Below are 16198 nucleotides of genomic sequence, written 5' to 3' on the forward strand. Positions count from 1 at the left end.
CCAAGGTGAATCCGCAGTACAATCCGCATGTAACACATGTGGATAATGCTGTGGAATCGCCGCAGGTTTGCAGCAAGATCCGTAGTTGAATTTTTACACCACATGCGGACGTACCCATACTTTTTAATTGGCTAGATCTACAGTGCAAGTTATTAAGTTTCAGAAATGCCTTATTTTCCTTAAACAACCCTATCTACTAAATCAATACCTGCATGAGATCCCGGCGTTCCTTCTCTCCCATACAAATTGCCTGCCGTATTGTTTGGAGTTCACTCATTATTGCTTGGGCCTCATCTAGCTTATAGTTTGTGTGAGCGCTTGACATCTTACGATCAATCCTGCACAAACAAGATAAAAAGAAAAAAAAAAATCATACATTTCATACATTTTATAAATATACAGTAAGTTGCAGAACTGGGTAAAAAAATTTTTTATAGGATTCTGATTATAGATTAGTTAAACATACATAAAATTGCAGCGCTTCGGAAAACAATCATGAAGAAATATTTGAAGGTGTTGTCCCATCTGGACAAACCCTCCTCATATAAAAGCCAACCCAGCAATCAGTTCATAGCTGCGGGTCTGGCTAATAAAACACCCCTGCAGGCGGCCATTCACACAAATGGGTGACCCTGTAAAGCCCTGTTCACATCTGCACTTAGGCCTCCTTTCTGTGATAGATTTGTTTTGGTCTCCGGTTGCAGACAGAGCAGTGGGGGAAGGCAGCCAGTTGTCTTACAGCCAGACATAGGATTGTGAGAAGGGGGGAAATGGCTAATGTTCTGGGAAAGACATATGGGAATTCTTTATAAATGTCTCACAGTTTTGATTGCAATAGGAGAGAAAATAGAATCAAAGGAGAGAAAGATATGAAATGGAGAATTGGAGTATTTTCTACATTTAGGGGAGAATTTATGAACCTTTCTATGCCAGTTGTCTGGTGCAGAAAAGTTGCAAAACTGCCAATGTCACAATTTTCAGTAAGAATTTTACGCCGCCCTTGGTGCTTTTGAAAAAGGGGTGGAGCTTAACAAAAAAGAGACAGGGCCACCATGGGCCGATAGATTTACTATAATTTATGCCAGAAATTGAAGCGGAAATCTATGCCAGCTCCCAGCCGGAAGCCGGAACCTTGCCCCCACCAATTAGACTACCCTCCTCTTTCCGATCAGTCAATAAAATAAAATAGGAGATTAAAAAAAAAAATGTATTCTCACCTCCCCGCTGCGCCTCTCCCCACCAGGTCCTCTCGGGCTATCACTGCAGAAAGCATCTCATAGAAGGTACTGACGCCAAGTGATAGGCACAACTCTATTAAATGGCATGTGTAGAAAAGTTATTTTTCCTGCTGGCTTCCCCCCCACTGCTCTCTCTTGGGGCATCAACCCATGTTCCAGGGAAGGAAGATAATTGTGAAGTAAAAAGTTTAAAAATTGAAGTATTCGGGTCTCTAAGCCTAACTTGTAGATAAGGAAGTAAAGCTTTTTTTGCAGTCATATATACAATATATTGATAGAGACAACACATTTCAGGACCGAACTGGTCCCTTCATCAAGCCAGGCGCCGAGCCCCAAATACTGCAACTTTTAAACTTTTTACTTCACAATTTGCATGAGCCGTGGCCTGCAGTGAAAGCCTGAGGTGACCCACTGGGGAGAAGCGAAGCGGTGAGGCGAGAATACATATTTTTTATTTTACATACAATCGGCGGAGGGATAGAGTCTCTTAATAGATGTGTCGCATCTTACTTGAGCAAACCGTTTATGAATACTGCTCTATAACTGACAGCATTAATAACTCTCCCCCTAAGTGTTCCTTTATTAGAAATATTTTTCTAAATTTCCCGGCAATAATGAGAGCACAGAATATTGTAGAGACAAACGCGATGAATCCGCAAGTATGAAAACCAATCTGTCCAGCAACTCTCTACCCTGGCTAATAGAAGAGAACCCACCATACCATGATATCCATATATCCAATGGTTCATTCTTTCTTTTATTATTGGCAGTATAAAAAAACCTGAAAACATGTCTTTGTCCTAGACCAGAAAAGCAGATCTATATGATTTGTACACGCGTGCCACAAATGGGATGTTATGACTTTAAAATGCAAACCTCCGTGTTTCTCTGCACGAATCCCACTAGATAGATGAAGAGGCTCTATTATATTAGTGAGATACAATCTGGATTTACGGCACTCATGTTTCCTAGCTGGTTTTTCTCTCATCTATAAAGTTATGTGCATTTATGAGCAATCAGATCATAAAAATGAAGTAAAAAAAACAACCAAAATCACCTTTTTCCAGCATAAAGCACATAGTGACTATAAAACAATATCTAGTATAGAGGGTTTTTACAACCTCATTTATTAATGTCAAATCTGAGAATATGCTGAATAAATTAACCCCGTGAGTATGCTTTCCTTGGACTGATTTAATCCTCAGAGTCCTATTTTTAAAATCCCATCTTGAAGAAATAACTGCCAGCAGCATTAGACACCTCCCATATAAAGCCATAGATTACCTACTAAAAGAATGGAAAGTTTTGTTGTGAATCTGGCCTTTTACATCATCGGGGCTGGCAGAGGGCCTCAAGCTAACCACAGCTTTCTTCCTGCTACCCTTCTATCAACAGCAGGTACTGTTGAGAGGCCAGGGCTTCTTTTTTTTTTTTTTTTACAAACATGACCTGTCCCATTACCATTAACAATGGCCTTTTTGTTTCTAAGTCACTTCTGTGTGTTTTACTGTTATCTCAGGGCACCGGCCATATCTGGTGTTTTCTCGTGAGCTCGTGTCTTGTGCTACATACATTTAATCTATGGCTTCCCTACTAGCGGCCTAACAATGCCACCCTGTTCTTAAACTATGCTAAGATTTTCTAAACTAAACACTAGCCCAGATGGAAATTTCCTGCGCTGCCAGAGCTGTAATGTCCTCTCAGCTATGCGTTCAGTAGGAAGGAATTACATGTTTGGGACCTTGTGGAATACTGGGTAAGAAAACTCATCCTGGGAGGAGGAAAGACTGAGTCAGCATTGTATAAAAAATTCTGCAAAGAGCAGGTTGTACAGTAACAAAATGCAAAAATACACGGTGACCACTCACAGCAAGCAGGAAAAAGGCTAGGCTCAGACGGGACGTTTTGTTTCATTTTGTGTCCTTTTACATGTGCTTTTTATTTTGAATAAAATGCTGTAGCAATCAGATGTTCATGTCAGTGAATGGAAAAAGTGTTTATTTTCCTTGCTGTGGTATTGTTTATTGCGGTTAGGTATAAATAGAGATATAAAGGTCTCATAGCAAGTATTTAAACCTCTTCTGGTGCTGGTTGATGCCAAAACACACCAGAGACAGGAGGACTTAAGGGGTTGTCCAGTTTGGGGACTTTTTTTTTTATACTGAAGACCTATCTATAGGATAGGTCATCAGTATATGATTGGTGGGCATCCGACACCCGGACCAATCAGCGGGATTGCGGGATCAATCAGCTGTTTCGGCTGCATAGCGGCCATACTGCAGTACTGCAGCTCTGCTCCTATTCAAGTAAAGAGGAGGAGAGCTGCACTAGCCCAGCACGGCCGCTATACAGTGTAGGAAGCCATCTGGTTCCGACACCGACCCCTGTATTGCTTCTGGCACCTGGAGGCAGCCGGAATGGCTGATCAGTGTGGGGTCCGAGTGTCGGACCCCACCAATCATATACCGATGACCTATTCTGTGTATAGGTTATCAGTATAAAAAACAACCCCCAAACTAGGTATCCCTTTAATGCTCATTTGCCCCTCAAGATCCTTTCCACGATCCTTAGGTTGATTCCCCACAACCTTGTTTGTTCGTTGTAGGGTAAGTAGAAAAAGGGATCACTGCACAGGTCCTCGCCACCCATTAAAATAAGGCAAGAGACCAACTCGGGTTGGGCCTTCTCTCTTCATTGGCCCCTATAGCAGCTGCATGGTCTGCCTCTACTGTACATGTGCTCTTGGTGGTGTAGTTCTCAACCACACCATCACACATAGAAATGAAGGATATCTTCACATAGATGCAAATTTTTTCTACAAAACATGCATGATGGGATGGAACATAGAACCCGCATACCAGCATAGAGCACTGCACCATCGACGTACACATATATGACTTGTTACAATAAAGATACATTTTCGTAAGAGAACATGCTGCTTCACATCAAGACTTGTAGTAAAAACTTACTCTTGCAGAGTCTCCACTCCTTTCTCTTTGGACTGAAGTTCTTGCTTCATCAATGTCAGCTCTCGTTTTAACCTAGAAAGCTAAGAAATAATAGCTATATTTAACAAAGTTTCAAAGAATGCCATACATAATAATTGCCATGTTTCCATTTACTATGTTCAACAGTTTAAAAAAAAAAAAATTGAATTGGCAGAAATCTTTTAGAAATAAGAAAATGAAAAATTTTCTAAAATAATTACAGTTTAATTGAATCTAGCATCAATGTATGCTATTATATATCATATAACGTATATTAATGACAGGTCCGCCAGGCTATTATACCAAATGGTACAAAAAAATATTGTGCCATTGGGTTAATAGACGAGAAGAAAAATAAACAGCAGATTTATATTTAGGAGTCTGGTCTATTCATGAGCAAAGCACTGCTCCCTGTCACTGATCCACTCAGGTAGTTGTCTACCTAACAAACAAATCAGTTTTGCATATAGTTACTCTTTAGGGTATGTGCACACAATAGCAGGCATTTACGTGTGAAAAGACAGACTGTTTTCAAGAGAAAACAGCTGCCTCGTTTCACACGTAAATGCTCCTCCTCGTAATATACAAGGCGTCTGACGCTCGTAAATCTTGAGCTGCTCTTCATTGGGTTCAATGAAGAACGGCTCAAATTACGTTGCAAAGAAGTGTCCTGCACTTCTTTGCCGAGGCAGTCAATTTACGCGTCGTCGTTTGACAGCTGTCAAACGACGACGCGTAAACTACAGGTCGTCTGCACAGTACGTCGGCAAACCCATTCAAATGAATGGGCAGATGTTTGCCGACGTATTGTAGCCCTATTTTCAGGCGTAAAACGAGGCATAATACGCCTCGTTTACGCCTGAAAATAGGTCGTGTGAACCCAGCCTTAATGTGAACATTTTAAAATACAAAAACTATTGAAAAATTAGGCAGATACAACTAAAATTACATATTTACTTAAAGAGGCTCTGTCACCAGATTTTCAAACCCCTATCTCCTATTGCAGCAGATCGGCGCTGCAATGTAGATAACAGTAACGTTTTAGTTTTTTTCAAAAACGAGCATTTTTGGCCAAGTTACGACCATTTTTAGATTTATGCAAATGAGCCTTTCTTATGTACAACTGGGCGTGTTTAAAGTTATGTCCAACTGGGCGTGTATTGTGTGTGTACATCTGGGTGTTTTTACTTGTTTTACTAGCTGGGCGTTGTGAATAGAAGTGTATGATGCTGACGAATCAGCATCATCCACTTCTCTTAGTTACCACCCAGCTTCTGGCAGTGCACAGAGACACAGCGTGTCCTTGCTCATCCGACGCGATGAAGTTCCTGTGGGAGGAAGTGAGTGACGAGTGACGTCAGCATCATACACTTCTATTCACAACGCCCAGCTAGTAAAACAAGTAAAAACGCCCAGATGTACACACACAATACACGCCCAGTTGGACATAACTTTAAACACGCCCAGTTGTACATAAGAAAGGCTAATTTGTATAAATATAAAAATGGTCATAACGTGGCCAAAAATGCTCGTTTTTGAAAAAAAAAACAACGTTACTGTTATCTATACATTGCAGCGCCGATCTGCTGCAATAGGAGATAGGGGTTTGTAAATCTGGTGACAGAGCCTCTTTAAAGTCGATCTTACCTGCAAACGCTGATGCTGCTGCAGAATCAACTGTAGCCTCTGGTGCCGATGTGGCCGGCACGATGCAGGACCTGTGAGTGACGTCACAGATCTGCAATGTCAGAAGCTGGGCGTTCTGAAGAGAAGAGGATGTTACTTCTCTTCAGAGCGCCCAGCTAGTGAAAGTATTAAAAACGCCCCGATGTACGCACATAATACACGCCCACTTGGACTTTTACTTTTAAACACACCCACTTGGACTTTTGCAAGCCTCATTTGCATAACTACAAAAATGGTCATAACTTGGCCAAAAATGCTCGTTTTTTAAAAATAAAAACTTTACTGTAATCTACATTGCAGCGCCTATCTGCTGCAATAGCAGATAGGGGTTGCAAAATCTGGTGACAGAGCCTCTTTAAAGGGGTTTTCAAGGGTTAGAAAAAATGGTCGCTTTTTTTTTTCTAGGAACAGCGTTACATTTATATATGGGTTATAGCTAGAGGTGCAGCTCAGCCCCATTCCCTTGATTCTGGGAAAAAAGTAGACCCTTTTTTCTAATCCCGGACAACCCCTTTAAGATCATAGGCCCCTATTTACACCTTTTATGCGGAGTATATAGCAGTCAGTAGTGAAGAAACTATATATTGAGCATTTGCTAATTTTTTCCAAACCGTTCACAATTCATAGTGTACAATATGCAGTTGATAACCCAAATTTAATTCTATTTTAAGAAAAAATTTCATTATAACATGCATAATTTGCACTTACCCTGTCTCGGCGACTTGCTATTTCAGCCTTGATTTGATGTGGATCATATTTTGTGTTTGTAGAGAATCCCGAAAAAGCTAAAACAGAAAAAAAAATTGCCTTGATTAACAATCACAAAGTAATAATAAAATACAATAATGTTTGACACATTTAACCATTTTACAGTGCGTGTCTTGCTTACAGGAAAATCTTAGAATAATAAGACCTGATGCTCACAAGAGTATTCAGGATCTGTATTACATGGATCCCAAATATGTGTTCATCGAACTCTTTGGGTCCTACCATTCCTCCAGTGCTTCCAATCTCTGCATGCAGTTTTCCTTTCACAGATTCCAAGAGAAAGATAAATTGTGGTATGTAGCATCATATGTCATAATATGGAGATATGCAAGAAGGCACCACATTACAGCACACAGATAGCAGTTGAGAACATACATTTATTAGGCGGCAGTTTATGTCCACATAAAGGATTGTCTTTTAACAGAAGTGGCTAAATAAATTAAAAAAACAAAAAACAAAAACACATGCATTACAGACAATGAATAAACTTTAAATGGACACTAACTTTTAAACCAACTTATGCTAATCTGATAGTATACCTGATATAGAACAACTTTGTAATTTACTTGCGGTTAAAATTCAGTTGTTTTACATATGCAAATTATGTGTGAAGTTACTGCAACTAGGTGTCCCCCTACCTGTAACATTCTGTCCACCTCCTGTTGTCAAGCATTGGTCTACAGAGCAGAACTGAAGGGCTGTAGAACGTGGGTGTTTGTCACTTCACTGCCTGCTATAACTTTCTATTGAGAGGGTAGGGGGAGTAGAGGGAGTGTGACTCAGCAAGACGTGCTGCATGTAGGTCTAAGGAGGGGGAGGTGGGAGCAGGGGGAGGAAGTAGGAGCAGAGAGAAACACAGACACGCTGCTGGTAAGATTTAAATCTAACCTCAGTGCTGGGTTCTCAGCTACGCTGCTTATTACTACTGTATAACCTTCACCATATTGCTGCAGCTTATATAATATATATATATATATATATATATATATATATATATATATATATGATAGAGATAGGAGTTTAGGATTCTCCTCTTCTCTATATGTTAACCGTTAAGCTCTGCCTACTAGCTCAGAGACAACGGAGAATTAGAGATACAGCTTGCAGAGGGGAAAACTGCTAAAAATGGCACATACAAGTCATTATTAGTGAAATAGTGTCATTCCTCACGTTCAGAATAAGCGGTCATCCTACAACACATGACATCTTATTCTGAAAAGTCACCTGAATAATTAGGTACACTTTAAACAAAACTGCATTATTATTGAGAGATGTTAGTACACACAAGACAGTGACAACCTTTTATTCTTTTTCATGTAAAAGAGGGTGATGGTCACATAGCTTCGAACAAACATGGGGGCTAAAATAACAAAAAAGGTAATTCTATATTTTTTTATATCATTATAAATTTGTTCTTGGTGCCAGTGCTTAAGATGTACAAAGATGACAAATTTATAACTTCTGCAACTACTTAAAATTCTACCATGACATCATCTTTCTTGATAATTTCATGCATGTAGTGCGTTCGTTCGTTCGTTCGTTCATTCATTCATATATAACACAAAACAACTTGAATTAGTGGAATCTGTGGGTGGCTGCGATTCACTGTGGAAAAAACCTCTTTACAATGACAATAAATATGATCTATATAATATATTTCTGTCTCTTATGAAATTATGATTCTTCCCATGTGCGTAAGGCAACAATTGGTATGTGAACCATTTGTTTAAAAACAACTACACTAGAATGAAGTATTAACCTTTTTAGTTATGTATGCGCCATCAACAGCTCACGCAGCGCAGTGGGAACAAACATGTGGGTAGCAGTGGTTTATATAAAGAATGGCTTTGTCTCATGTTTGGCCTGCACACATAGGTCCCTGCCAGATTACATTATTATCTAAATTGTGGAAAACAGGGACCAAAATGAGTCTACTAAGACATATGTATACAAGGGATACTAACAGTTTTTTTTATTAAAAGGAAATGTTAAGAAACACTATGATCATACATAGGGTGTAATTACCCGGGGCAGTACTGGTGCAGCAGAGACGACCAGACAGTAAATACATGTATTTTTGCTGACCATGATCGAGTTAAAACCGCAATAAAAAACAACAGTTTTACATTCAGGTTTATTATAAAACTTAATCACAGAAAAAAGTTTTAGAAACTGCATGAATTTACAAATGCATTACTGTATTGCTCTGTGTAGAATAGCAAAGTATACTGCTATTCTATAAAGCAAAAAAGAAGGCACTTTTTTGGCATACGCCGGGTGCATGGGTCCCTATGGATACATTCGGCGCATGGGAGGGAGCTTTAAAAGCTGAGACATGAAGGCAGCCTAAAATGTTTTAAAACAATCATGACTGAACCAAGACAGATACATTTTATTAATGTGTCAGCAGACACCAGGTACATGCACTCACATGGGAAGTACACCTATCATATTCTATGTCTACTGCACATGCTGCCTTATAAAACGTAGCCTATGGATCCATCTCAGGAGCAAGAAAAGAAGTTTTGGTTTACGCATAAAACTTCATAAAATTATATAAATGTTGTTAAAGTTTATGGACACTTTTGACATGGTAAAAATTATTTAATGGTGTCCTGGAGTTAAAAAGTTGCAGTAAGTTTCAGGATGCAATCTTTATTTCTTCTTTCATTTTTGGACGACCTGACATTCAGATTGCAACCTGCTCCTAGTTTTAGACTTATCTCATGTAATACATGCTGGACGAGAGGTCTGTGACTCCAGGATGTTGCTGCCTTTATTAGCTCTCATATATCAGCACAGCTTAATTCCTCTACTGTTTTCTCCTTCTACGTGAGGGATCTCTTCTCCCTAGTGCTGACAGATACTGATGCAGAGGAATGTGTGTTTTTCCGCTACCTCTTCCTGCACAGTCTTCCGTCTGTCTTCTCCTTGCTCTGTATACTGATACACAGCCTGTGTGATTTACCCCTCCCTCCCAGTCTTCGGTGGGTTCTATATCTAGATACTGATACACAGCCTGTGTCACTCATCTCTTGTCAGACTGTCATGTGTGCTTTTCTGATACTGTTAGCTTGTGTGATCTGCCCTCCCGAAAGACTTAGATGCTTTTCTCCCGCTCTACATTCTGATCTGATGTGTACAACCTCCTCCCTCCTGCCATCTCTTAGGCCATGTTTATGAATTCTTGATTTGACTAGGATTTCTGCGCCTAAATCCTCACCAAATCTGCTAAAATTCCGCATACAATGCAAGTGAATATAGATTATATAACCCTATTCACATGCAGCTGAAAAATCTGCACAGAATAATGAATGAATTGCGGATTTTAAAATATATTTGCGCTGATCCAGCGAGGAAAAGCTGCTGATTAACCCCATTGAACTACACTTTGTCTATGGCAAAGCCGACACGTATAAACATAGCCTAACACTGAGCGAACGGGGAGATAACAGATAAAAGACACAGCCAGGCGCAGTGTGCTGTTGGATCTATGTCAGAATCAGCAGGATAGCAAGCTATGTACAGGAGTTACACAGACTCTACGCAGAAAATAGTAGGAAATTGTTAATGAAGACTATATAGAAAGTTGGTTAATTTTGCATTTAGGAAGCAAATGAACAATAAATAAAGATGTTAGTGCAAAGGTGTCCATATTTTTTTAATGCATCTGTACTACATAGAAACCTAAAAGGCAGGACCTATCAATTTACTTACAACTGGCATGGGAACGATTGTCATCCTCACATAGTTCATGGAGTTGCTGGTATTCTTCCTGAGCCAACTCAAAACGCTGCTGTTTGATTTGATAAATCTCTTTTTTGGCATTAAGAGCTTCCTGGGCTACAACTAAATATTCCTTCAGCATCCGCTCTTGTTCTCGTCTCCATTGCTCTCGAGGGTCCTCAATTTGTGTGATTTCTACAAGCCAACAAGAAAATGTGTGAAATACTAAACTAAGAAAAAGCATTATTGGAAATACATGCATTAGACTGAAATAAAATTGATGTGATCATCCAAATGTGACTGGTTAAAATTACATGTAACGGTGGGAATGGATGTAAGGAAATCTCATGGTCACAGGAGGTTGATAGAACATGTGCCAAACCTTGGACGTCCTATGCACCACCTGTAAAATCTGGTTGCTGGTAGACTGATAGCAATTATGAATTACACTCAATGCCCTGAGGGCCAATAATAATAAGCACCCAAGAGGTCAATGCTGGGCTTCCTGCTGACTGAGGGGAAAGTTTTAGTAAAACAGCGGGCCTTCCTAGATGCAACATTGGTCATGGATCCTGGATAAGGTAGGGGCTAACAGAGGTTTTATGTAAAGCTGTGCTGGGGTCAATCACCTGTCGTCCTGCCTCTTATTCCTGTTCTCTTCGAGAGGCTTTATCGAATTGTTAACTGTATCTGGAAGTGTCTTTCTACTATTGTTCTCTTCTACTGCCAGTTGTCACAGCTTAGTGGAAGAGAAAACCTTGCTTTCAGTAACGTGAAAAAGGGCTCACATGTACAAAACCTTTGACTTTGTTAAATGTCCCTAATAACACCGTTCCACTCAGTTTAATACCTGCCGATCATTAGATCAGACAGTGTATTGCCAGCTATAGCAAGCTATTTTATTTTCCAATGTCCATGGACATGTACACTACTATATGATTCTTCCCAGAACATGACATATTAATACCATTGCAATGGTAAAAACACTTCATATGGATTTCATACAGTTTTGTTGGAATGAGTATAATCTTAATCGTGCAAAAAATGTTTTTAGAGTAACTGGAATAATATAAATCCGATTATCTTTGAAATATTCAAATATATATATATATATATTATACACAAAGTCTAGGAGATTAATAAACGTGATCAATACAATGTGATAAACGCAGCAACGTTTTTACTGCGTCTCTCCCCACACAACTGCTGTTTTAACAACAGAGTTCTCCACCACTTTCCTTTCTTCCTAGATCGGCGTCTGCAATAGCATCGTTTGCTCTCCTCTCACTTACTGGCAAAACACATCCTCGCTCTCATCAAAAGGTCCTATAGTACAAAACAGGGAAAATTGGAGAGCTGGGAAACCCTACCTGAATGGTTCAGATCCTTAGAGCGGATATTCATTGCCTTGAGGGAGGAGTTTATAAAAGAAAAAAAAAGCCAATGGGTTGAAACTTTATGAAAGGTATCTTTGCGCATCTATTGAGTAAAACTTACAAAATACCTGCTGATTTCAAGGCAATGAAGTACATTCCAGGATCAAACCTGACTAGTTTCGACCGTTCCGGCTTCGTCAGGGGTATGATCCTGGGATTAATGGTAACCAAATAAAAAGCATTGATGAGAACCTCTCCCAGTTCAAAGGTACACATACATGAACATTAAAAGCAATATAAAGAAATATAAAAGATAGAATAAAATAGAATAAAAGAAGTCGATGGTGGTTTCCTTTTATAATTTCCAATAAAACAGTTACATATTTAGTATGGTTGAAAAAAGACACATGTCCATCAAGTTCAACCAAGGGAAGGGAAAAGGGAAGTAAAAATTTATACACATAGGAGCTGATATTTTTTTGGTTCTAGTAAATTTTCGAAGCCTTTTTTAAAGCCATCTACTGTCCCTGCTGTGACCAGCTCCTGCGGTTACTATTGTATAGATTCACAGTTCTCACAGTAAAGAAGGCTTGTCGCCTCTGCAGGTTGAACCTTTCTTTTTCCAGATGGATGGAGTGCCCTCTTGTCTTTTGAGAGGTTTTTACATATAACAGGATTTCACCATATTATTTGTATGTGCCATTAATATATTTATATAAATTAATTATGTCCCCCCTTAGTCGTCTTTTTTCAACGCTAAATAGGTTTAGATCTTTTAATCTTTCCTCATAACTTAGATTCTCCATGCCCCTTATTAGTTCCGTTGCTCTTCTTTGTATTTTTTCAAACTCCAGGGCATCCTTTATATCAACTGGAGCCCAGAACTGAACTGCATATTCTAGATGAAGCCTCACTAATGCTTTGTAAAGTGGTAATATTACATCCCTGTCCCACGAGTCCATGCCTCTTTTAATACACGACAATATCTTGCTGGCCTTTAAAGCAGCTGATTGACATTGCATGCTGTTATTTAGTTTATGATTTACAAGTACACCCAGATCCTTCTCAACAAGAGAATCCCCCAGTGTAGCTCCCCCTAGGACATATGATGCATGGAGATTGTTGGTACCCAGATGCATAACTTTACATTTATCTACATTAAACTTCATTTGCCAACTGGGTGTCTAAACACTTAGTTTGTTTAAATCTGCCTGCAATTCACGAACATCTTCCATAGTCTGAACTATATTACATAGCTTGGTGTCATCTGCAAAAATAGAAATAGTGCTATTAATCCCATCCTCTATATCATTAATAAATAAGTTGAATATTAGTGGTCCCAGCACTGAACCCTGGGGTACACCACTTATAACCGGGGACCATTCAGAGCAGGAATCATTGACCACAACTCTCTGGATACGTTCCTTGAGCCAATTCTCAATCCAATTACAAACTATACTATCTAAACCTATAGTCCTTAATTTACCCATTAGACATCTATGAGGGACAGTGTCAAATGCCTTTGCAAAGTCCAAAAACACTATATCCACAGCGGCCCCTCTGTCTAGGCTTCTGCTCACCTCTTCATAAACACATATCAGGTTAGTTTGACAACTTCTGTCCTTAGTAAAACCGTGCTGGCTGTCACTTATAATACTATATTTTGTCACATAATCCTGTATATAGTTCCTCAATAGCCCCTCAAACATTTTCCCCACGATGGATGTTAACCCCTTAAGGACGCAGCCTAGTTTTGGCCTTAAGGCTCAGAGCCCATTTTTCAAATCTGACATATTTCACTTTATGTGGTAATAACGTCGGAATGCTTAAACCTACCCAAGCGATTCTGAGACTGTTTTCTCGTGACACATTGGGCTTCATGTTCGTGGTAAAATTTGGTCGATATATTCAGTGTTTATTGGTGAAAAATTGCAAAATGTAGAGAAAATTTTGAAAAAATTGCATTTTTCAGAATTTAAATGCATCTGCTTGTAAAACAGACGGTTATACCACCCAAAATAGTTACTAGTTCACATTTCCCATATGTCTACTTTAGATTGGCATCAATTTTTGAACATTCTTTTATTTTTCTTGGATGTTACAAGGCTTAGAACATAAACAGCAATTTCTCATATTTTTAAGAAAATTTCAAAAGCCTTTTTTTTAAGGTACCTCTTGAGTTCTGAAGTGGCTTTGTGGGGCCTATGTATTAGAAACCCTGATAAAACACCCCATTTTAAAAACTAGACCCCTCAAAGTATTCAAAACAGCAGTTAGAAAGTTTTTTAACCCTTCAGGCATTTCACAGGAATTAAAGCAAAGTGGAGGTGAAATTTGCAAATTTCATTTTTCTTGCTGAATTTCAATTTTATTCATTTTTTTTTCTGTAACACAGAAGGTTTTACCAGAGAAACACTACTAAATATGTATTGTCCAGATTCTGCAGTTTTTAGAAATGTCCCACATGTGGCCCTACTGCGCTCGTGGACTAAAACACAAGCCCTAGAAGCAAAGAAGCACCTAGTGCATTTTGAGTCCTCTTTTTTATTAGAATATATTTTAGGCAGCATGCCAGGTTTGAAGAGGTGTTGAGGTGTCAAAACAGTAGGAATCCCCCAATAGTGACCCCATTTTGGAAACTACACCCCTCAAGGAATTCATTTAGGGTTATTGTTACCATTTTGACCGCACAGTTTTTTCACAGCACGTATTTGAATTGGGCTCTGAAATGAAAAAAATGTCATTTTTTCCAATAAAATGTCATTTGTGATCCAAATTTCTTATTTTCACAGGGAACAAAATACCCCATTTTGTTGCCCAATTTGTCCTTAGTGTGGCAATACCCCATTTGTGGTGATAAACTGCCGTTTGGGCCCATGGGAGGGCTCAGAAGGAAAGGAGCGCTATATGTTTGTTGGAGTCCAGATTTTGTTGGATTGGTTTTCGGGTGCCATGTCGCATTTGCAGAGCCTCAGAGGTATCAAAGCAATGGAAACCCACCAAAAGTGACCCCATTTTGGAAACTACACCCCTCAAGGAATTCATTTATGGTTGTTGTTAGCATTTTGACCACACAGTTTTTTCACAGCACCTATTTCAATTGGGCTGTGACATTAAAAAAATGTAATTTTTTCCAATAAGATGTAATTTTTTACCAAAATTTCTTATTTTCACAGGGAACAAAATACTCAATTTTGTTGCCCAATTTCCCCTGAGTGCATCAATACCCCATTTGTGGCAATAAACTGCCGTTTGGGCCCATGGGAGGCCTCAGAAGGGAAGGAGCGCTGAGTGTTCTTTGGAGTACAGATTTTGCTGGTTTGGTTTTCGGGTGCCATGTCGCATTTGCAGAGCCCCAGAGGTATCAAAGCAATGGAAACCCACCAGAAGTGACCCCATTTTGGAAACTACACCCCTCAAGGAATTCATTTATGGGTAATGTGACCATTTAGACTCCATAGTTTCTTCACAGAACTTATTTGAATTGGGCTGGGAATTCAAAAAATATATATTTTTTCCAATAATATGTCATTTTAGCTCAAAAATTCTTATTTTCACAAGAAATAAAATACTCCATTTTGTTGCCCAATTTGTCCTGAGTGCGGCAATACCCCATTTGTGGTGATAAAATGCCGTTTGGGCCCATGGGAGGGCTCAGAAGGAGAGGAGCGCTGTGTGTTCTTTGGAGTACAGATTTTGCTGGATTGGTTTTCGGGTGCCATGTCGCATTTGCAGAGCCCCAGAGGTATCAAAGCAATAGAAACCAACCACAAATTACCCCATTTTGGAAACTACACCCCTCAAGGAATTCATTTATGGGTGTTGTGACCATTTTGACCCCATAGTTTTTTCACAGAACTTATTTGAATTGGGCTGGGAATGAAAACAAAATTATTTTTTTCAAATAATATGTAGTTTTGGCTGAAAATTTCTTATTTTCACAAGAAACAAAATACCCCATTCTGTTGCGCAATTTCTTCTGAGTGCCGCAATACCCCATTTGTTGTGATAAACTGCCGTTTGGGCCCATGGGAGGGCTCAGAAGGAAAGGACCACCATTTGGCCTACTGGGGATTTTCTAGTGCGAAGTCATGTATGCAGAAGTCCCTGAGGTACCAGTACAGTTGAAACCCGCAAGAAGTGACCCCGTTTTAAAAACTACACCCTTAAGGCATTCATCTAGAGGTGTAGTGAGCATTTTGACCGGAGACCTACACCCCATAAACTGTAATGTGGGTTCTCCCGGGTATGGCAATACCCTACATGTGGCTGTTATCAGCTGCCTGGGCACACAGCAGGGCTCAGAGGGGAAAGACGAGGGGGGATAAGCTGTGCGGAGTGCATCAGGGTAAGTAAAATTGGGGTAAATTATAAACCAAGGGATGTATGATAAATTTTAAAACACTTTCATACAGAG

At 39.4% G+C, this 16198-nt stretch overlaps 1 protein-coding gene across 1 annotated transcript in view; it reads right to left on the reverse strand.

Annotated features, from left to right (window-relative positions):
* The window catches only part of WWC3 (WWC family member 3), a 174170-nt gene that overhangs the window by 63423 nt on the left and 94549 nt on the right, over positions 1 to 16198 (reverse strand). Inside the window, exons 3-6 of the mRNA XM_075853971.1 lie at positions 10397 to 10600; positions 6620 to 6696; positions 4208 to 4287; positions 209 to 338 (exon numbers count right to left, since the gene is read on the reverse strand). Coding sequence (XP_075710086.1) covers positions 209 to 338; positions 4208 to 4287; positions 6620 to 6696; positions 10397 to 10600 — 491 coding nt within the window. The remainder of the gene's footprint in view (positions 1 to 208; positions 339 to 4207; positions 4288 to 6619; positions 6697 to 10396; positions 10601 to 16198) is intronic.

Source organism: Rhinoderma darwinii, chromosome 2 (genome assembly GCF_050947455.1).
Source record: "Rhinoderma darwinii isolate aRhiDar2 chromosome 2, aRhiDar2.hap1, whole genome shotgun sequence".
Lineage (NCBI taxonomy): Eukaryota > Metazoa > Chordata > Amphibia > Anura > Rhinodermatidae > Rhinoderma > Rhinoderma darwinii.